Source organism: Pinus tabuliformis, chromosome 1_2 (assembly GCF_031772625.1).
Source record: "Pinus tabuliformis cultivar Carrire ecotype Pingquan chromosome 1_2, CPIR1, whole genome shotgun sequence".
Taxonomy (NCBI): domain Eukaryota; kingdom Viridiplantae; phylum Streptophyta; class Pinopsida; order Pinales; family Pinaceae; genus Pinus; species Pinus tabuliformis.
Window position 1 is genome coordinate 362,734,580 of NC_142298.1, and position 24,598 is coordinate 362,759,177.

At 39.4% G+C, this 24,598-nt stretch overlaps 1 protein-coding gene across 1 annotated transcript in view; it reads left to right on the forward strand.

Annotated features, from left to right (window-relative positions):
* The window catches only part of ISPD (Nucleotide-diphospho-sugar transferases superfamily protein), a 418,080-nt gene that overhangs the window by 269,862 nt on the left and 123,620 nt on the right, over window positions 1–24,598 (forward strand). The window contains exon 9 of the mRNA XM_089393569.1: window positions 24,098–24,166. Coding sequence (XP_089249695.1) covers window positions 24,098–24,166 — 69 coding nt within the window. The remainder of the gene's footprint in view (window positions 1–24,097; window positions 24,167–24,598) is intronic.

Consider the following 24,598-nt stretch of genomic DNA (forward strand, 5'->3'; position numbering starts at 1 on the left):
CCACCACCAAAAGTTGCGGCTTTCAAAGGAGGTTTAGATGAACTTACAACGCAATTCCAAAGAGGAGATCTTCTAGGCCACGCAAGTCAATCTTTACTTCTGCAGTTGCAGCTTCAAATTCAACAGCTTCCGGATTCACATGTGTGAGAGAGAGAGACCCATTTTAGCGCAGTAGAGAAGAGACTCATATCTACGCAGTAGAGAGAGAGAGATGTGATGAGATGAGTGAGTCCAAATGAGGAAAAGTCCTCTTATATTTATACACAACGTTGGTGGGTGAATAGATGTGTCTGTTAGGCTTCTGAGCCTACATGAGTTGTAGGTCGGCTTGATAATAATTCCATAATCAAAATAAATTCATATCTCCATGAATACTTATCGGAATTGGATGATCTTTATATCAATCCTACACCTCTCGACGAGAGGAACCTAATAAAAATATTATTAGCCATGAATAAGATGACCCACATGAAGTTTTGCCCTGGTTGCCAATTTTAACACTCCCTCTCAACCATGGAGAACTTCATCTGCAATTTGTCTATCGGTCGTTACTATTCATCCATCAAATGCACTGCCTTGTACAGCCTGACCCTTGCCCTGCTCTGCTCTATTTTGCCTGTTCTGCTTTGTGTTGTTCTGCCCTGCACTGATCTGTACTGATTTGTTCTGATCTGCTCTGCTCTTGCATTGTTCTGTTCTACTCTGCTTTTGTTCGAATTATGAAGAAGAAGAAATGATCGAGGATTTATCATACTGACTCAAAGTCAGTCTCAGAGTATGTACCACTGGTTCCAGACCAGTCTCAACCAACCCAAAGTCAGCGTCATAGTGAGTACAACTCCAATGGTCCCAGACCAATATCATCCTCCACTGACTCAAAGTCAGTCTCAGAGTATGTACCACTGATCCCAGACCAGTCTCAACCGACCCGAAGTCAGCGTCATAGTATGGTACAACTCCTACCACTGGTCCCAGACCAGTATCATTGATCCCAGATCAATAGAGGTCATCCTAGCGTAGGGAGTACGGTAGATACAACGATGCATCCATCGGTACTACTATGGTCCCTAACTTCATTTCCCTGCTCATTGATCAGATGAGAGGTACTTCCCATGAGTCCTAGACTGCATGGGTAGGATGCCTCGACAGGAGAACTAATCAATCCTGTCCTCGCAGGAGAACACATCAATCCTGCTACAATTGCCATGGAGAACACATCAATCCAGGCCGCCATGGAGAACACATCAATCCAGGCCTCACAGGAGAACACATCAATCTTGCTACAATCGCCATGGAGAACACATCAATCCAGGCCTCACAGGAGAACTAATCATCCTCCTACACAGGAAAGCGAATCATCCTGTTCCACAAGAGAGCGAATCATCTTGTCCCACAAGAGAGCGAATCATCTTGTTCCAGTGTGCACCACCAGGGGAGGGTGAGTCACCCTGTGGTCGTATGTTGCTCCAGTAATAACCGCAAGCCCTCTTAGCTCCCAGAGCTCAATGTATGCAACATGGAGGACCCTTGTACAAGGGTTTCTTACCGACTCCAAGTTGTTTGGGAAAATCACAAATTAGATCTTTCCTCGGGGCTTTGACAAGGTGTATCAACCTGTACATCATCTTAATGCGATGGAGCCTCCTTGCTCATCAACTTACCATATCCAAGATGATGTCTATCTGCTGGAGCAATCGACGAATACGGGATTCCTCAATAATCGAATCCCACCTCTGGTTGTTACAGAGAATCACAATGGTATCCAATGTAAATACAAACATCTCACTAAAGAGCTTTCGCAACCAGACTGCCTCACACGAGGTTATGCTAGCAACAATATATCCTACTTCGGCGGTGCTCAAAGCCACCGACTTCTGCTTCCTGCTCATCCAGGATATCGAAGCAGATCCCAAGGTGAAACAGTAACCGTAAGTGCTCTTACAGTCCACCACACTGCCTGCCCAATCAACATCAGTATATCCAAGTAGTCTCACATCTCTGGCAGTGTATCTTAATCCATGAGAGATTGTGTCCTGAAGACATCTCAGAAGATTCCTGGCATCAATCCAGTGAGGCTCAACCAAATATGAGCTCACAATGCTAACTGCAAAACATATGTTCGAACGAAGGTTCACCAAGAACATCAATGCGAATGAGTTTTTGAAACTCAGAGGCATTTCCCAAGTTTGGTTCGACATCACTACCATATAAATTCTAAAAGTTAAGATCCTCGAGGTAGTTGCAGGCTTGCAGTCCATCATATCGAATCTTTCCAATATATTTACCACATATTTTCCTTGAGATAGGAAAATTTCCCTTGGCTTCTGCCACACTTCAAGTCCTTGGTCCTTCATTTCAAATTCAGAAGCCATCTCCCTCTTACATTTGTGAATAAGAGGGTTTGCACCTGTTAGAAAGAGGTCATCCACATACAACATCAGTATGAGAGGCTTGTCATCTTCAACCTTAAAGTAAAGGTTAGGATCGGCTTCACTCCTAGTGAATCCCAGCTTCATCAAGTAGCTATCGATCCTCTCATACCATGCTCGGGGTGCTTGCTTCAGCCCATAGAGAGCTTTCTTCAACCTGCATACATGAGATTTTCGATCATAAATCTCAAATCCTTCGGGTTGCTCCACGTAGACCTCTTCTTTGATCGAGCCATGCAAGAACGCAGTCTTGACATCCATCTGATGTAGGTTCCATCCTTGTGAAGCGACAAGGGCTATGATCGAGCGGATGGTCGTATATCTGGCAACAGGTGTAAATATCTCATCATAGTCTATACCTTCCTTTTGGGAGAAACCTCGAGCAACAAAACGAGCCTTATACTCTTCCGTGCTTCCATCTGCGCATGCTTTATCTTGTAAAGCCATTTTGAAGTAACAACAGTCTTGTCCTGGGGTCTGGGAACTACTTCCCAAACATCATTCTTTATGATAGACTCATATTCTTCGGTCATAGCATCCTTCCATACTTGATGCTTGACGGCATCTGAGAATGACGAAGGCTCATTTTGTATGATCGTGCTCATGATGGTCAAGTATCCTTGATACCTATTAAGTTTCTTACTTTGACGGAAGGTTCCTCAGGGTGCAGCATTTCCTTCAGCATCATCAAGTAACCCCTTAAGCCATGAAGGCCTCTTCCTAGAAGAGGAAGGCTCATATGGAGGAGGATCAATCGGATCCATGGGTTCTTCTACATCAGGCATTGATTCATCATCCTTTTCTTTCGGTTCCCTGGTTTCGGCTTCTTGAGAGCTCCTCAAAGTCAGAAGATTGATCACCTTGCTGAGAGCCATATCTTCGTCAAAGGTGACATCATGACTAATTATGACTTCCCTTTGATCGGCTACATAGATTCTATAGCCTTTAGTATTTTCACCATAGCCCATGAAAATTCCCTTCTTTCCAGATGCTCCCAATTTATTTCTTTTCTCTTTCGGCACATGAAAGTATACAGGGCTTCCAAAAATTTTAAAATGAGAAACATTAGGTTTCTTACCGGTGAATTTTTCTTCAGGAGTCTTGGAACCCAATGCTTGATGAGGGCATCAATTTTGTACATATACGACAGTGATTGTAGTTTCAGCCCATAGAAACATCAGAAGTCTTTGATCTTGTAGCTTGGCCCAGACAGCTTCCATCATCGTGCGGTTCTTCCTTCTCACCACACCATTTTGCTCAGGAGTATGTGGTGTAGTAGTTTCCCTCTTAATGCCAACCTCAGGTATGCCTGAGTGAACCAATTGTAATATATCAGAGGTCTTGCTTTGGCTTGAGGGGAATGGTCCCCTTTTGAGCTTTCCTTTAGCACATCCTGGACATACACCTTGTATTCAGAATTCGGGCATCCCTATCACCATTTGTCTTACACCGAGTATAGCTTTATAATGAAGGTGGGCAAACCTCCGATGCCAAAGTTCGGACTGAAGAGATGTTTCATAAGACATGACACCTAGCAGACTTCCATCGACATGATATAATAAATCAACACTAAACCCAAGAGTAAAGGCATCTTTAACATTATTTTTCCATATACATACCTTGCCATCGCTGAAGGTTACCTTGTAGCCTTTGTCTTTCGTTCCCGAGATGGACACTAGGTTCTTTTTGAGGTCAGGTGCATTTAATACATCCTGAATTTCTGGCCTTCTTGAATGCTTGTCCTCTTCCTTGATTCCCAACTCTCCTCTTACCTTTGCTGTTGAATTTGCCATTTCTTTGGTTGCCATCAGAGGGATTTTGATCATTGTCCTAGAGTGAGTCCTTTCTATCAGGGCACTCCCTTGCATAGTGACTTGCTTTATCGCAAATGTAACATCATCATTTTCTTCTAGCCTTAGGTCCAGCCTTTCCTTTTGATTTAGTCCCGGAATTATTTCTTTTCTTAGCATGAGAAGAAAAAGCAACAGGAGGACCTTTAGGCAAGGGCATTTCCTGCTCTTCTACCCTTGTTTGTTCTTGAATGCATCTAGCCATTAATTCCTCGAAACTAGGAATTACATTATTGTTCAGAAGAGTAGTCCTGAACACATACCAATTAGATGGTAATCCTCCGAGAGTTGTGAGTGCCATTTCTCTGTCAGTAATGGTTTCCCCAATAGATAGGAGATCGTTCTTGATCTCGGTGATTCTTAAGAAGTATGCTTGCATACTTTCATCTTTACCCTTCTTGATTTCCCTCAACTTATTTCTAAGAAACAAAACTTGATTTGCATCATTAACTTTAAATAAACTCACCAGTATGTCGTAGATTTCTTTGGCGGTGTCTAGATCAGAGATGTAGGCCACCAAGCGCTTGTCGATAGAGTCCCGGATGATCTTCTTTGTTTTGAATTCTCCATTTTTCCATTTGTTCCAGGCAGCAACAGATGCATTTGATGAAGGCTCAACAATATTGCCTCTTACATGGTCCAACACTCCTTGATCTTCAAGGGTTAGATCGATAGACATCTTCCATCCGTGATAGTCAGCTTTCTCACGGAGCTTGTCTGCGGCAGGAAAGAGTGTTGAGGACCCCATAGTTCTTTTAGGATAGCCTTGCCAATCTTCTCTTCAATGATTGCTCTTGCTCTTGCTCGGTCTTTGTCTTCACCTCAGCTCTGATACCATGTTAAGTTATGATATGTTTTATGCTTATAACAATTTATTTCTTTTTCTTATTATATTCCACCGATTAGCAATCACATGTACATAAAGTAAAGTGCAGATAGAACATCAAACGATCGACAGAAAACAAGCCAAGACAAGAGACACAAGATGTGGCGGCTAGCCAGGGACACCCCACAATGTGTGGGGAAACCCTTTGATCAAATCTTCTTTTATCTTCAATAATTTAGCAGAGAGAAATAGTACAATAAATCTGATTCATATCAGTAGTAGCAAACCCTAGATCAGTAGCATCAGCATTAGCGGCTTCATTATCAAACTAGGGCAGACCATATCTCACAAACCGACCGTCGGATTGACTTCATTCCACCACCAAAAGTTTCGGCTTCCAGAGGAAGTTTAGATGAATCTACAGCGCAGTTTAGATGAGGAGATCTTCTAGGCCATGCAAGTCAATCTTTGTTTCTGCAGTTGCAGTTTCAGTTTCAGCAGTTTCCGGCTTCAAACTAGGGCAGTCGATATCTTGCAAACCGTTCGTCGGATTGACTTCATTCCACCACCAAAAGTTGCGGCTTTCAGAGGAGGTTCAGATGAACCTACAGCACAGTTCCAAAGAGGAGATCTTCTAGGCCATGCAAGTCAATCTTTACTTCTGCAGTTGCAGCTTCAGTTTCAACAGTTTCCGACTTCAAACTAGGGCAGTCGATATCTTGCAAACCGTTCGTCGGATTGACTTCATTCCACCACCAAAAGTTGCGGCTTTCAAAGGAGGTTCAGATGAACCTACAACGCAGTTCCAAAGAGGAGATCTTCTAGGCCACGCAAGTCAGTCTTTACTTCAGCAGTTGCAGCTTCAAATTCAACAGCTTCCGCCTTCACGTGTGAGAGAGAGACCCATTTCAGCGCAGTAGAGAAGAGACTCATATCTGCGCAGTAGAGAGAGAGAGATGTGATGAGATGAGTGAGTCCAAATGAGGAAAAGTCCTCTTATATTTATACACAATGTTGGTGGGTGAATAGATGCGACTGTTGGGCTTCTGAGCCTACATGAGTTGTAGGTCGGCTTGATAATAATTCCATAATCAAAATAAATTCATATCTCCATGAATACTTATCGGAATTGGATGATCTTTATATCAATCCTACACCTCTCGACGAGAGGAATCTAATAAAAATATTATTAGCCATGAATAAGATGACCCGCATGAAGTTTTTCCCTGGTTGCCAATTTTAATAGTTTTGCATATTTTTGACAAGGAAAAGGACCCAACAGTTTTGACTTAGGTACTTAGGAGAAATTTCGGCTAAATTAGATTGCTAGTGGAAGATGGGGGCCACCCACGTGGGAATTTGACTAGGCCTTTCGAATGGCTTAGAAGAAATTTGAATCGTTGGTTGGAGGGGCCCACATAAGGCAAAGGAAGGCCCACGAAGTCATAAGGAGAAGGAGGCTCTCACTTGGTGATTCATTCATCCTTCTGTATGGAATTTACTTGACTATTTGCTCGAGCTACTTAGCAGAGTCAATTGGCTGTCCAGCCATGAATCTCTCAAGTTGGAGATTCAACTTTACCTTCAGGGGACTTTGAGTGGCACCCTAGGAAGGCAGTTCCACAACATTTTCAGGAATTCTGGGGAGTATCTACAACACAGTCACTCAACTATCTTCAGGGAGTGCGTATTTCTGGGCCAACAGTGAGAACATGCAGAGGGAGATAGAGCCACCTTGGGTTAGCCATTAGCTGGAGGAGCCAAGGAACCTGAAGGACATTATTGGGCCAGCATTCAGAAAGAGTTTTGGGGTTAGAGAAGCCAACAACCTAGCAGTTCGAATTCCAGGCTTGGAGGATAGCGCAGAGGGCCAGTTCAACAATTTCGTGGGTCTTGAGGGGAAGAGCTACAACCCGGAAACTCATCCGAGAAGGAAGGAGATTTGTAGGAGGGATCATCTCAGAGTTTTGGGGCACTTTTCAAGAGGATTTACAACCTCATTCCAGCAGGCTGAGTTTTGTAGTTGTAGTTGAGGTTGGGCTTCTTGGGGGTCGAATTTCAAAAGTCTGAACCAACTCAAACCCTTCCTGGGTTTTTTTGGGTTTAGGCCAAGGAGCAAGGAGTTGAAATCTCATAATTTTCTGAGCACGGAAAGCAGTGATTCCAGCCCTTCGAAGTCAGCAGACAATGTAGTTTCTGGGCAACACAGTTCAGTTTGGTGCAGCAGTTGAGGCAGCCTTCAGTTCAACATTTTCTCACCTGGGTTTTGTCATGCTTGTCCGTTGAGACAAGCCTAGGTGCACCATTCTATTTTTCTATTGTATTTGCCCTTGAAGAAGTAATAAACTGGCTTAGCAGTTCTTTATTTCCAGTTTTTTCATGGGTTCTTGATGTCTATTTCGTTTTTCTGATTGCTAGATAATTCGCATGCTTTTTATATCACTTGTAATCCTGTTTAGGAACATTACATACCCCACCCAGGTTCTCTCAGAGTATGTCCCCCCAGGACTATTCTTATCTTGGATTCCTAGTCCTCAAAGAATATAGGTCCTCTACGACTACTCTTATCTTGGATGCCCTAACACATCCTCAAAGAGTATCAGATGCTAGATGCTTACCCAATCCTCCATTCTATCTTCCCAAGTGAAGACAAGAATGATGTGTCTATCTCTCCCTCTTAATTAGGGAGGATATACCTATTCTAATGAATGAATGTACTTTTTCCTATGAAATGAATGTACCTAAGCTCTCTCTTGGCTTAGGAATTTGCTTCCAAGTTTCTACCAAGTTAGAAACTTGTTTCTAGGCTCCCTCTTAATTAGGGACCTATAGTAGCTCTTTAGGTGTAGATCATGGGACAACCGACTACTTGAAGAAGTCCTCCTTACGATGTCATGAACTTCTTTTCTTTATTGAGGAGTCTTCATGTTTTTGGGACTTCTTCATAGGGCATCGACCATCCATCACTTTCATCCATGAGTCATGTTAGTCATGTCATCATTCCTGTCATTGGAAAGTGATTCATTAGTCCATATCTAGCCTTCCTTCATGCCTTCCTGCCATCTTCATGTCATGTTTCCTTAAGGACCTTTCATCCTACCACATGATCATCATTTGTAGAAGACTTCCACAAATCTTCCCTTAGCAGCCTTGCATAAGCCCATCCAGATATTGTTCAAAAATAGAAAATGAACATTAAATCAAGGTTACCTTTGTGATGATCTTTCATCATGACATCTTCCTGTTTGCATCGACATCTTGCATACATATTGACACATCTCCAAAATATATACATTGTCAAGGGTCTCTTCCTTTTTTAGACCTCATCAAGGTCTTCATATATTTCATGGAGATATCATAGTCAAATCTTTCAGTCCTTGGATGTTGATTGCCTTCTCCATAGTTGCATTTTTCATGATCTCTTCCTTTCTTTCTTCACACATTTTCTTCCAGGAACTTCCAATCAGAGTTCCTCTAAATTTGTCAACCACCTCATATTTCATATGAGGACATATTATGTTGATTTCATCTAGTCAATGTGTGACCCATGCCTTCCTACATCCTTCCAAAGGAGGAGATCCTTTCTTTTGATCATGCTCTCGAAGTAGAGCATTCATAATATCTGCAACCATATGACATGACTTAATATATATGTGTGTGTGTGTGTGTGCGCATACATACCTCATTTCTTCCTTTAGGTCATCTAGACTTCCTTCAACAACTTCCTTGATTGAAAGAACTTCAATCCCTTGACCTGCGTCACTTCTTTTGACATCATACCATCATCCCTTGAATTCCATACAAGTTGGAATTCCCGGTGAGATACTTGCTTCTTCCAGAAGGTGAACCTTCCAATGAAGATTCCAACGGAGGATCTTGATCATCCTCATCCTGCAAATGCTCCTTTTGAATGATGTATGATGAGCTCTATGCTAGATGAATTTCTTTTTCCCATAAGTACTACTTATGCTTCTAATGAGGTTACCAAGAGTTGTATCCTTCTATAGGTGACAACCATAGACTTCTATTTCAACTATCTTTCATGCTTCTTTATGATGATGTCATGAGCTCTTGCTTTCAATCGTATGCTTCTATGATGCCATCTCCTAACATGATGCATCCTATCATGCTTCTAATGATTCCTAACATGATAGTTATACTCTATAACAGAAAACATAAACTTGAGAAGAACTAGGTGAGGAAAACTTATCTCAATAGAGATCTTTTACTTCCTCCTTGAATTTCTTCTTTTTAGCTTCTTCCATTTCTTTAGTGATATGGGCTTCTTCCCTTCTTCGTTTGTTGTTGTCCTTCTTGAGCTTAGGAAAATCTCTCTTGTAGTGCTCATATCCTTGACATCCATAGCATTGGATTTGAGACATATTGATATTCTTTCTTTTGTTTTCTTTGAGGACCAAACTTGCCAAATTTCCCTTTGCTTCTTTACATGACAGTAAACGTTTGACCTTGCTCATCTAATCTTGTATCACTTTTTTCCTTCAACTTTTTTTCTTCGATCTTTCATAGTGACCACAAATTATTGAATGTGATAGCTTTCTCCTCTTCATAGGCCTTTGATACAAGGTTTCCTTGTTCATCAGTTAGAGCATTTAAAACAATGGTAATCATTTCTTTATCGAATATCATCTCTCCTAGATCTTGAAGTTGATTCCTTATTTGAGATGCTTTTGTGAGACATGTAGATATCCCTTCATCCTTTGATGCTTTCAATTTGTATAGATAAGATCTTAGTGATATGATTTTTCTTGTCGTGCTTTCAGAGAATAGTTCTACTAGCTTATCATATATCCCTTTTGATGTCTCCAACTCTGCTACATATGGGATGAGGGAATCCTTGATGGATTCTATAAGAATCCTTTGAGCCCTTAGATCCCTTTTCATATATTTAAATAGTGCTTTCCCTTCAGATGGTTTGGAGACTTTGCCATTGACATAATCAATAACTTTATTTTCCTTGAGGCCTAAGTCTATCATCCTTTTCCATGCAAGGGAATTCAATGACCCAACCAACTTGTCGATCTCCTTGCAAAATGAAGTCATTTTACTAAATTTAATTATAGGAATAAAGATACTTACTTGTCAAGTGAAGATGAACTCTTCAACTTGATCCCTTTGTTGATGATGATTGATGACTTCTTGATGATGTCTTGATACTTCTTGGATGATCTTCTTCAAGGATAAAGATTTTCTTTTGAGATGAAATCCTTTGCTTCAAAGAGAGGGAGATTGATGACAATGCCTTTGATTTAGCTACCCTTGGATGAGTAGACTTCAAGATGCTTCAAATCCAAGTCCTTCCATTCTTGAGTAGATATAGGGTCTTTGAGATCTCCTTCTTTGAGGTGATGATTGAGTGCGGATCCCAAGAGTGCTCCTTTGATGGAACTAGGGTTTTGACTTTCTTCAAGATGATGATATTATGCTTGTCCGTGAAATGAGGGAATCCTTTTGATCCTTTGATGTCCTTGATATTTTTCTCAAACTTTGATCCTTGAGTGTGCTTTATTGAGCTGCCCTTCCTTGACTTGTTACCTTAGCTCTGATACCATGTTGAGAAATCTAGGGCATAGAGATTAGATGATTTCTCTTGTAATGATAACTGCTTGTGAGGACTTTTTACTTTTTCTTAATTAGATTCTTCTTGTACTTGATTATTATTATGTGTTCTTCTTCATCAAACAACTACCAAACCATAAAGAACAATGAGACAAAGGACACAAGATGTAGGCGATCAACTAGGGCCAAAACCTCTCCAAGCTTGAGAGGAAAACCCAACGAATTCTTCTTCTTATAGAATCTTCAATTGATGAATTCCAAGACCTAGGCCCTTGACCAAGAACCCTTCCAAGACCAAGTCAATGCTCCTTCTTTCAGTAGCTCTTCTTTCCAACAACTTCAACCTATCAACTGCACCTTTGAATTGCCCATAAACTACAACTTCGACTTGCCCAAAAATTGCAACTTTGACTTGCCTAGAAACTGCAACTTCGACTGCCCAGAAGCTGCAACTTTCATTGCAACCAGAAACTGCAACTGCAACTATAACTTCGATTTTGCCTAGAAATTGCAACTTCTCTTCTTTGCTTAAGTAGATTCTCTCTCCTAGAGAATTTAGCTTCCAAAACAACTCTTCTTGGTGACCTAACTTCACTTCTACAACTCGGCTTTACTGCAACAAAATGTGCCCTAATTCCTTCACACATGTGGAGAGAAGTAGCCCAAAACAAAACCCAAAACTTCAACTTCTTCTCCTTCCTTCGATCTCCTCTTCTTCACACTTCTTTTCGTCTCTATGATTGAACTTGTATAAGTGAGAGTGTCTCCTCCAAATGAGGCCGAGTGCCCTATATATATGCCTCTTTGTGCCTCCTATTAGGCTGACTTGACATGTTCTTAGGCCGACTTGTTGCTCCATTAGGCCGACTTGATGCTTGCATGATTGACTTGGTCTTGGAGGGTCTTTTGACTCTAATTTGACTCAAATAATTTTCTTTACAATATGTAACATGCCCACAAGGGTCATTCATACATGACAATGACTCAATGACTTTATAACAAACCTAGAAGCAATCAATGGGTGATTTAACCTATAAAAATAAATTCTCTTGAGCATGAAACCCATGCCTCAAGACTCACAATAATAAATTTATTTTTCTCTTTTCATTAAATATATAAAATCATGATTACATCTGTCATTATGAAGCTTGAACCTAGTTACATATTTCAACAGTACCGTTATTTGTATAAATATCCACTAAACACAGATCTTGAATGCATTCTTCAAAAGCTTTAGATTCTGTCTCTAATCTCTTAATACCTCCCTTCGTCTCTGCCAACAATTTTATAATGTTAAAGTCTCCACCCACTATCCACAATGACTCTTGAAAAAAACTTTTGTACACCTTCAAATCTTCTAGAAAGGCCACCTTTTTGCTAGGGATATGAGGGTCGTAGACTGCCGACAACCAAATTGTTTCTTTTGAACCAAGATATCTGATGCTGCGAGTCAAAATCCTGAAGCTCACTATCCAGATCTGGAATTCAACCTTTAGAGGGTTCCATAAAATCGTAAGGCCTCCTGTGTTCCTTCTAGCATCCAGAGCCATTACTTCACTACCTCTCCAACATTTTCTTGCTACCTCTTTCCTCTTTTCCACCGACACTTTTCTTTCTTGCAATAACACCACAACTAGCTTCTCCATGCTAATTCTCTCCTTCAAGTATCTTTGTTTCCCTTTGATATTTACCCCTCTTATATTCCACGAAAAGTTCTTCATTGAGAAAGGGTTTGAGTGGAGGGGAAATCTCAGAGAGCACCATCACTTGACCAGAATTAATCAATTGCTCCCTTGTGGATTGGAGGTTCTCTTTCTTCATTTTCATCCCTTTGCGCTTAAAATCCTTCACCAAGGGTTCTTTTCGCTTATCCTTGACCCCCTTCATAACTCCTTAACCATTTGATTTAACCTCTTGTGAGCCTCCCTGACTTTTCCAATGAAGGTAGACCTGAGCATAGAGGTCCTTCTAGTCAGGGGGAAGCTCCAACAGATCCTGTTGAGCCTCGCTGCTTATGAGGGACACCAAAAATTTCTCCTCTTCCCACAAGAACTCGAGGTTCTCCTCCAACATCGACAATACCTCACCTATCCTTGACAAACTGAGAAAACACTCCGGCTCTAGCTCCTCCTCTAGAGACTTCCTCTTAGAGGCTTGTTTGTTGGTAGGGTTTTCCTAGGTCGATTCTTCCATAGCAATGTCCTCCAACAAGGAGAACTCTTCTTCCATATTCTCTAAGACTGTGAAAACATTCTCATTGTCTAGAGTTTTCTGCTTCACCTTCGACCTATGCACTTTAGGATATCTATGTCTATTTTCCACTTTTGTGAAACCATCCGCTTCCCCTTGCTTGTCTTACTTCTGAATCTCCTTCTTCCTCAATAGACAATTTCGAAACAAATGACCATGTTCATGACAAGAATGACATTTGAACAGAACATGTTCATAGTCCAAAGGTTGTGACCAAACTTCACCTTGATGCTCCAAGTCAATTGATTCTGACAAGGGTTGCAAAATATTCGTATAAACTCAAATCCTTACATAGGACATGTTTTTACCTCTTTTTGTCACCTTCGAAATTTTGGCAATATTTCGTAAAGAATTTCCAATACCCTCCAGGATTTACGGGATCCAAAAGTCTATCGGAAGAGAATAGAGCCTAACCCATACTGGCGTTGCTAGAGACTCTTCTTTATCAAGGTTAAAACACTCCTCCTAGTGCCTTATGTATAAACCAACATTGTTCATAAAATAAGGTCGTCCCTCGAAAACCCTAGGTTTATCTTCCAAGTTGGAGAAAATTACTGTAAAGAAACCTTTTGGAACCAACCTCAGGTCCACCTCTCCCTTTCGCTGCCACTTCTGCTGAATCCACCGTTCGATATCCTTTTCTATCGGCCAACTCCCCACAAACTTACAAATGAAGGCGTGGTCCTTCATGCATTTCCTATGTTCTTCTGGAGTTTTAGGCGGGATAACAAACTTCGGGTTCTGTGCCGCCTTGGGAATACATTTACCCCTCACCCTTGATTGCCACCAAGACCCTAAAATCAGAGCCTCTTAGGAAGTACTACCATTCTTGATACTGCCAGATCCCCCCAAACTTTTCTGCTTATTTCCAGATACTACATTCTTGAAGGAGGGGTTTTCACCCTCCCCCCGTCCATCCGGGAATCCATATTAATCGCTCAGAATTGTCGCAAAAATCCAACCCCCACAACCCTAATCAGAATTATTGCCAGAGAACCAAAAGCAAATTCGCCACCTTTCAAACCCTATAACCAACATACTAGAGCTCATCTTTATTTTCTTTCATTTTACAAACAAGAATTTGTCTCCAAAACTTTCTAGGCTCAACTTTAGAAAGGTGAAGAAGATGCTCTTGCTTCCTATTTATATAAGATATTTTCTTCTTTTTTATAAGAGCTTTGTATAGAAATTTCCCATCCAGGGGAGCTGCCACAACCTGGAAGCGCAATTGTACTGCGGCGAAGAACCGAACTGCGCTCCTTAAAGGACAGCTCAAGGTGCGAGATGGCAAGTCGATTGCGGGTGGAATCGGTGGTATCAGTGTTTGTTACTGTTTGAATACAACCTTGCCGACACTCTGAGATTTTTTGGGAGTTGGGAAAGGTCGATGTGAACTGTTAGTCTCTCTAACGGTGATACTGTGCCACTATTTCGCTGGGCTTGCAGATATTCGTTATGCGATTTTCATTTTCTCTTCGCCGTCAATTTCCATGACAAGCAATATCGGCAAAGCAAAGATTTCGAAGGGTGTTGGTTTCAAATCTCAGCAAAGCATAAAGTGGTAACCCTAAGTGATATTGTTAATTCTCGCAAGAGTTTAATGTTAAATGTATTTTTATCGGAGATCTTTGCAGAATTTCATAAAAGAAGAGCACGACAATAATTATTTTAAGAATCTGCACAGAGAACTTTGTGGGAACTTTTCTGCTGCAATTTTCTTTGACAGGTTTCTCTTGGAGTGACAATGAGTTCTTGTTTGTTCAGTGTGTTGTCGCGCAGATTGACACGACAACGCTCAGACCGGGGGTTGTCACTCTGATCCCCGATCCCTCCGTTTAAGCCTGTCTCCCGTGGCTGAGGGGGGTAGACCCTGTGAGATGATGTGACCAACTGTCGCCCAGTTGGTTGGGAGACACGAGATACGATGTAAAAAGCACTCGATGGATTTGATTAACTTAGCAGACCAGTGCCTTAAGAGATTGTTATTAAAACGATTATTAGTTAGATGATATAGAAACATAAAACGTGAACAGCAATCATTTGTCATCAAAAGGAATCAGCTAAATCACAATGCTCTTAGAATGACAAAAACGATATCCAGCAATTGAAAATTTAGAAAAGATGAATGCTTTAAACCACCATGAGAAACATTAACCAGATATCATATTCGTATCTCGACTTGAAAACTTAGATCTCAGCATGAAAGATAATAATTCCCGAAAATAAAACTGGATCTGACGAAGAGAAATTTTCCAAATTTTTTTTTTTTTTAAATGAAAATTTTAAAACTAAACTAAACTAAAAATCAAATTAAAATATAACAAAAATATTTTTTGATTTTTTGTAACAAAATTTTAAAACTATTTTAAAATCTAAATAAAACCAAAGTTAAAGAAATTTAAACTAAAAATAAAAGTTTAAAACTAAGCCTAAAATCTAAAATTTTTTTTATTATTTTTTTTATATTTCATTTTTAAAAGCAAAATTCAAAATTCAAAAAAAAAAAAAGACTAAATTAATATCTAAAATTTTAAACCTAAAGTAAATTAAAATCTAATTAAAATAAAAAATCAAAATATAAATCTAACACTAAAACTACGCAATGACCTTTTTTTATTTTTTATAAAATATAATAAACAAAAAAACCTACGTTAAACAAATTAAAGTTAGAATTTAAAATCTAAAAATTAAACAAAACAAAAACTAAACTAACAGCTATTTATAAAATTCATAACATGAAATAAAGAAAGGATCAAAACGCATAAAAAAAAAAAGGCCCTAGCTGCAAACATAAACGTGTAAATAAATCGACAACGATATGCTGAAGTACGCCGTTGAATGCAATGATACCTGCGGCAATGAAGCGATTTTTACCTGCGTGATGGATTGCTATTCACCTGCGTGACGGTTTAAAGTCTTCGACGGATAGCCAACGTTGAATCTCACTATCTTGGGCTAGCTAAACCCACAAAAAAAATGGGCACCGATGCTGTTTGAGGTGGCGGAATGTCTGCAGGTGATGGTGTGGCAGGGTTTTACAATCGCGTGCTCAAGGGTGGACGTTAGGTGATCAGATGCATAGACAGCCAGATTTGATGTTACGCAGAAACCTGGACGATATGCAGCGTAAAAAAAAAAGGGAATGCAAGCGTGGAAATACGCTGATGAGGCAAGGCTTGCAGGCGGAAAGGGTATGGGATCACAGTGATACGTTGTCAGCAAGATCGAAACTTTAACAGCCGTTTAATAGATTACCTGGCATTCGATGGCGGATAACTTACGATTTGAGATATTTCGTGGTTAACCTGAAGTTCCCACCGCTGCCCACCGTTGGTTCGATGCCGCATTGATGCACTGTCACGCTTTGGCATCTGCGTGTTTCTATTGTGCTATGACAGATACGGATTGGATTAGGCGAACAATGAAATGTAATGGCAGCGTGGAGGAGATGCATACGTAGGTCAACCGGATGAAGATTTATGCTCAGCAAAACTCATAAATCACGTTTTTTCTTGCTCACGCCGTCAGAAATCCTGCTTTCTGTGTGCTCATTCAAATATAACTTACGCCATTGTTTTGGACCGATGAGCTGCCTGTATAACTTACGCCATTGTTTTGGACCGATGAGCTGCCTGTAGATACAAGAAAACTGAGAACCCTAATCAAAACTGTACCAAGAAAAATCTTGAAATTTGAAACCCTAGATCAGAAAATTTTGATACCCTAAAACAGCTGATTAATGTACAGATTTAGCCCCTTAACAACCAGATTTAGCAGTAAGCACAGAAATATTTTAAAGAAATAAAAATTCTCAGATTTTCACTGTGAAGAACTTCAGAAAATCTCTCATGCAAATTTAAAAAAAATAAACCGAATGATAGACCCAGGATCAAATCCAACTGGGCTCAACACAAAATGCTTGCGGGAGTTGGCTGGTTTAGCCGAGAACTTCCCCGAACGCCCACAAAATTTCCTCCAATGATTTTTTTTGCACAGCTCAAAAACAACTGTCAATAAAGAGGGAAAAATGCTGCTAGATCTCAGGAAGTAATGGAGATACCTGCCATTACTTCAGAAACCCTAATAGCGCCCAAACCCCAGCAAGTGAACAAGATACCTGTGTTCACAATACTCTACAAAAAGCTATTATTAACGGCTGAAAATAACATATGCAGAAAATGAAACAATCTCACAGCATTTTAAGAGAGTAACACCAGCAAGATATGGACCCCAAAGAGTCTTCTTTTATTAACCAGTAACAGATTTACAAGAGAGCTTCTTCAGTCTTAGACTCACAGATCCCATGATCTGAAATGACCACCTAAGACCCTATATAAAGGAAATGATCCCAACGGCTAGTTCGAATGATCCATGTAGAAATGATCTCGACCGTTGATGAGGATCAAGACATCTCTTGATCTCATCCGTCGATTTATTCACTTAAAATATTATTATTTTATTAGTTAGGGTTTTTTGTTTTATTTTTTTAATTTTTTATTATTTTTTTATTTATTTCATTTTTTAAATTTTTTATTATTTATTATTTTATTTCATTTTTTAAATTTTTAAATTTCTTAATTTTTATTTATTTTATTATTTTATTTCATTTTTTAAATGGATCATCGAACTAAGCCTTCGGAAACATCACCTAGGACCTAGGACTTAGGACTCACGAGGGAATTTAAAACATTTTCAACCCTCAAGACACATTTCATGATGACTTTTTACAATTTACATCTCAAGGGGACAAACCCACTTAATACAGACCCTCACAAAACACCCAGTTCTGCGACACAACTATAATCTAGCAGATCAACACACTAGGATTCTCCTAAAGTTCTAATGACAAAATCCATCCCGGCTTTGGGGTCAGGTTTGAAGGAAAACTCTACCGATCCATGGATCGGTGAGACGAAAAACCTTCCGGGACGTAGATTATCACTAGAAAGTTAGGTCCACCTAGGCAATACACATACACGACTCATGTCTGCTAAGATTATTTACAATTCATACATGCAGACTGGGTTTACAATCAAAATGATCAAGCTGCCGATGACTGCAGGATGGCACGGAAACGCTGATCAGGTGTTGCTCCTTTTTGCAAAGAAAAAGGGGGGTGTACTGCATGGGTAGTTGACCGGTAGTGGTCAACACAGTGCAACTGTTCGAGCAGTGTGAGCAGTGTGGTCAGCAGTGAGCAGTGAACAGTGAGCAATGGGAGAGCAGGAACTTTTATGCAGCAGAAGTATCAAGCAGCGAGCAAGGAGAAGCAAATGCATTCAAACATGACAAAGGAACACGAAATTTCAGAACATGTGGAGACAAATGATATAGGACAAGTGAAAATTGCCTCTTTCGCCAAAGCTAGGAAGTGGGTTTGGGTCAATGCCAAAAAATATCGAGGCATTTTAAAATGAAGAATATCTTGTCTAAAATGGGAGCAAACAAGGAAGAAACAATCTAAAAGAAAAGTACTCGAGCCCTTCGCAAAAAGCACTCAAACAAGTCTCATCTACAAGCACGTGACAACAAGAAGTCCAGAGGAAAAGTCATTGATGATTCTGCCTTATATAGTCCCACATCCACACCTCTCACCTGGTCATCTGATCTTTATGTGAAAGAATTGTTAAATGCAAAACACAGGTTGGAGGTTTTAGAAGCTAAAGGGTAGGAAAGAGATCATAAAATTCATATAATAACAGCTGAGAACAAGGCTTTAACAAAAAGAAATAAAGTTTTAAAAGAACAAGTGGCATTGCTATAGGAAGCGCTCTTGATAGGGAAGACAGAATGGCAACGCATGAAGGTGGATGTGCAGAACATAAAGAAATCTGTAGTGGAAAGTACAAAGGTGGTGAATGTGAAATCATCCTAGGATAAAGGGAAAATGATTGCCAAATAAACAACCATGAAGAGAACGCAAGAGAAGAAACGAAAGAAGATTCCAACAAAGTTTCAAAAACTTGGGCTCAAGTTATTAGCAATTCTGCTAATAAGGAAGGAGAAACAAATATTCAGGTTGACAACATGCAAGATAGTGAGGGCAAGGAAAGACAAAATAGGGTAGCAAACATAATTATTAAAGGGGTGAAAGACTATGGGAAAAATGAAGGTACTCTTGACCTTGCAAGAGAATTCTTGAAAGACAAGTTGCTATGGCAAGGACAAATATGCCGGGTAAGTTTAACGGGGAGAGAGTCAGGCCCATGAAAGTCATTATGTCTAGCTTGCGTGATAAATATATCATTCTAAGCAAGAAACATCTCTTGAGGGGTTCTAGTTTTTTCCTAGAAGAAGATTTAGCTGTAAAACAACAAAAGGAAAGAAGGGACGAAATTTTAAAGGTTAGGGCAGCAAGAGATGAAGGCAAGAGAGCATGGATTTACAAAGGCAAAGCTGTGATAGTGCGATTTGGACCTCCTTCCAAAACAGAGCAGCAAGATGGTAATAAAGAAGAGGCAACAAACTCTTCAATAGGAAATCAGAAAGCAAGGTCAGTATGGGAAAGCAGGGACAAAGACTCAAATGTGAGTCTTGCATGTCAAAATAAATAGTAACCAAGTCATACCCAGGTTTCCTTAAGATTAGTTTGTTGGAACTGCAGAGGTTACCCATGGAGACAAGGACATGGGTTAGGGCCTATTGCGGAAGATAGAGACATAATTTTCCTCATAGAAACAAATGAGCACGAAGGGTGCAATACACCTCTGTTTGAAGGATACTGGAAGATGGCAATGTGGAACAAGGCAGCAGGGAATGGCAAAGGGCACGGGGGTATCATGGTTTTAGTAAGGGAGAAAGAAGTTCGTCTCATTCAGTTAGAAAAAGAAGACTCAAATAAGAAATTCATTTGGTTTAAAATATCAGAAAATGGAAACCACATCAGAATTGCAACATGCTATTTTGCGCTGCAGGTTTCAAAAATCTACAAAGGTAGAGGGCTTGACCACAAAGATCCATTTGCAGCCTTAAAAGCGGATATTGCAACATATTTGCAGCTAGGTGAAGTCCTTATAGTGGGTGATTTCAATGCTAGGACTGCAAGTGAGCAAGCTATCATTCTTTGTTGTAAAGATGATTGTGACCCTATTTGGCTTACAAAAGAAGGTAATCATCAGTGGGAAAGAATTTCAGAGGACAAGGGCTGCAATTTCTTTGGTGAACAATTGCTTACTCTATGTGGGGCCTTTGATTTAGTCATTTATAATGGCTTGACTAGATGGGCAAAGTCCGGTAATTTCACTTGCAATACTTACAATGGAGCAAGTGTGGTAGGTTATGTAATTTGCTCGCATGGTTTGTGTGAGAAAATGGAAGAAGTTTTGATTGGAGATTAGCTGTGGGACTTGAAATCAGATCAAAAGCCCATTTATTTATGTTTGTCTTGGATTGGAAAGAAACAATTAGAGTCAAAAATTCAGCATGGCCAACAAAATCTCTCATAGGGAAGAATTCTTTTGACCCCAGAAAATTGTAATACCTTCAAAATGACGCTAGAGAGGCTCTTCGAGAAGGAGAAAATTACAATTCACAGCTGTCATAGTCATGAATTAACACATTTAATTCAATGCGCACTTGCAAAGTGCAAAAGATCAAAAATTAAGAAGTCTGAAATAAATTGCTTTCCGGTTAATTCTTGGTTTGACGAGGAATGCAAAAAGGCAAGGAGAATGTGGAAAGAGTCAAACAAGGATAACATAAAGCGCAAAGCTTACAAGCAGTTAATAAGCAAGAAAAAGGCCGATTTCATGGTTTCAAGGAGGGAAGAACTAATCTTCATTGGGAAAAATAATCCCAAATTATTTTGGAAGGAGCTCCAACCAAAAAAGATATAAATTGGAAATAATATTACAGCTTCTAAATGGTTTGACTATGCAAGACAACTCTATGAACAGGTTCCCAAGGTTGACCCTACCCGCTTGGTCAACACTGATACTGAACTCTTCACGGTACAAGAGGTAGAGATGAGTATCAAGAAGTTGGGTGTTGGAAAAACAAAAGACTTAGTTGAACTCCAAGTAGAATATCTAAAGTGGGGCTCAAAGATTCTTGCAGCTCACATTATAAAAATCTTCAACAACATCATACAATAAGGGCTCCCCACAGATTGGACAACTAGTCCGGCAATACCCTTTTTCAAGAGCGGTGACGTCAATAATCACTCCAATTATAGGACCATCATGATAAACACTTTGTTTGCAAAGCTATTTGGAAGCATGCTAGAAAACAAAATTAGCAAGTGGACAGAAAAAAGAGATAAGCGTGCTAAAGGGCAAGCAGGTTTTAGAACTAAACATTCCACAGTTGATCATTGTAAAACTTTAAGGCACATCATTGAAAAAGTGTGGGAGAAAAAGGAAGAAGTCTTTTGTTGCTTTGTTGATTTCAGAAAAGCGTTTGACTTGGTTCCTAGGGATAAGTTTTGGCACAGAATGGAGGAACTTGGGGTTCCTAAACATTTGAGAGCAACTGTGCATAAGCTGTATGAAGAGGTGAAAGTCAAAATTAGATCTTCAGCGCGCATTTCTGAAAGTTTTAGAAGCGATATCGGGGTCAAGCAGGGTTGCCTAGTGTCTCCTACCCTTTTTGGTTTATATATCGACAAGCTTGAGGAATGGTTAAATTCGCAAGGGGGTGATGGTATCTATTTGGGCAAGTTTGTTATAAGGCTTCTTTTGTATGCAAATGACCTTATTCTGATTGCTAAATCGACTCTTGGTTTGCAAGAGCACTTACTATCCCTTGAGCATTTTTGTAGAAGTGTGGGGATGCAAGTCAATATCAAAAAAACAAAAGTAGTGGTTTTCTCTAAGAAAAGAAAACATAACCAACATAAGTTCTACTTTGAAGACAACATTCTGGAAGAAGTTGCGGATTACAAATACTTCAGAATTGACTTCAACAAAAATCTAAGCTGGAATGGTTGTAGAAAGAAAAGAACTTTGGGGGGTTGGAAAGCATTTTATGCTTTTCAAAATAGATGTAGAGAGGCAGAGTTATGGGACTGGAAAACCACTCAAACTCTTTTTGGGCTTCTAGTGATTCCGGTGATTCTCTATGGTTGTGAACTATGGGCCAGTAGTACATCCGACATGCAGTGGAGAGAAATTGAGAGAATTCAGAAGTGTTTGATTACAAACAAATTTAAGATTAAAAGTGCAGTTCCTTATGATATCTTGTTAACTGGAATAGGGTCTTATCCTATTGAAGCAATTGCTATGGTGCGAGTCATAAGGTATTTAAAAAAAATTGAGCGAATGTAAGAGGGTAGATGGCCTAAGGTTGTCTTTAATGATAGATTGTGCAAGAGCAAAAAAACTTGGATGCAACAAAGTAACAAATGGTTTAGTAAATGGGGTATTTGCTTGAACGCGTGTCCAATAAACAACAAAGAGATAAAAACTTTTATTATGGAAAAGTTCCACAAGCGTACTTGGGATAAGGAGCTAGGAAGAAAGAAAAATTACTATATTGAAGTGTTTAATCCCACTTATAGTCATCAACCAAAAGCATACATAGAGGCCAATATCTCTTGGAGAACCAAAATTCTTATTGCTTAGTTAAAAACTAATTCTCATCAACTTTGTTGTGAAACATGGTGCTGGAAAAGGCCAAAGGAAGTGTGGGAGGAAAGAGTATGCATTTTTTGTTCTTCCGGAAAAGTGGAAATAGAAAAATATTTCATTTTAGAATGTGAGGCCTTCAAAGACAACAGGGAAAGTTATGCAGATATGTTGGCAGCTAGCTCTTGGGATAATCTATTTAGCGAGGGGTTTGTCGAGAAGCTGGGAGCATTTATTTTGAAGCTTCACAGAAAAAGGGCCGAATACATCAAGCAGATGAAGAAGCAATCTATCCTAATCTGTCGCATAGACTATCTTTAGCCTCATGGACGTTAAAATAATTTCTTTCTTTCTTCTTCTTCTATTTAATTGTTCAAGCTTTATAGTTTCGTTAGGAGCATCTCTAATTGCTTTCCTAACAATTTTACAATGATTATCATACCAAGGGTTGGAAGTTCTATTATTTTTTTTATAATACACCTTAATAGAGAACTTGGTAATGGTAGTGGAAAGGGTTGTAGTAAACTTGTGGTAGATGTGATCAATGTTATCGTTATATGTTAAGAAAGTTAAATCTACATACATAGGAAGACTTGTGAAGAATCGCTAGCAATGCATGCCCTTCTATACTAATTGTAGGAAAATATGATGCTTCGAGGCAACTGTCAACACAACCTCATACTAATAACTCAATTTCAAAGGTACATAAAAGACATTCCTCGATAATCCCCTTATATTCCTGACTGAACTTTACAAAAACGAAACAATGTGTGCGTATGATTTCAACAAATTCATTACCTGGAATTACCACATAGAGACTAATGCGATCATCTAGCTAGGTTGGAGTACTGCCACAAGGCACAACTATATTATCGAATGTGGTAAAAAACCCCAATCCATATTCTCAATCGCATCGTGCCTGTGGTCGTATGGCTTATTTCAGAAGCCATGACGTAGTCATGCCATTGAACTTTAGGCTTTGGAGTATGGGTTTCCAGTAGGAGGTTTTGGATCTGACCATATAACTTTCCCCATTAATTTGAAACTCTACATTACACAAACAATGCATTGGCTCTATGATAGCACTCCTATGGTTGAAGTTGCACAATAACGCCAAACCATCCTTTTATTGTGACGTGTATTTCACCTGATGTAGAGAACTGATATGTGAGAAGCCATAGAACGATGTGTGGATAGTCAGTGTTATCTTGATTCTCAATATCTCCATAATAGTGATACGATTGTAACTAAGAACTACATTGAAGTTGATGGGTAGCCGTAGATGTTGACTCACATATGTGCAATTAAAATTCCAGCTTTTATATTACAGATTTGAACAATATTGGTTGTTGAGTGGCTACTATTCATGTGATATGTCAATTATAAGCCACATACTTCCTGCCAGATATTTATTGTAAGACTGGAATTAAAAATTGTTAAACAGAATCGTTTGCAGTTCATAATTCAATCTTAGGTTTGGAAACTAAGTGCCGGGGGATTCTAATTTTTATTGATATCTACAAATGTCTTATTTTTCTTCTATATATATATATTTGTTATCCTTGTTGATTACCTCTTTAGTGATATTTTTTTGTTACACAGGCAAGTAATGACAATTTTGTGACGAGGACATTAAATCGACAGACACTCTGGGAAATGCATACACCCCAGGTATGAGATACTTGAAGAACGGATTATTCTTATCATTTTTGGCCCTTAATAATTCTGGAGCATCATGCTTTCTTGAGTGCAGATACACATCTCGTGGGTAGCATGTCTCTGTGATATTTCTTTCTTATACATCTCTTTTGAAGAAGATTCATCTTATGTTACATTGATAATAGAAAAACATACATCAGGTCATCAAAGCCCTAAGAACTGGCCAAAATAACCTCCTCTACCATCATTCATGTTTTACTTTACATGCACTCATAGAAGATGCTTTATAAAGAATGGAATAGAAAAGGAGGCACAATTGATTTTAATGAATGATGCTTTATGAAGAATGGAACAGAAAAAAGAGGCATAACTGATTTGATTTGAATTATTCTTTTATCGAGGATCTCGACAGATATCAAAAGTTGCTTTTGATAGGGCATAAAC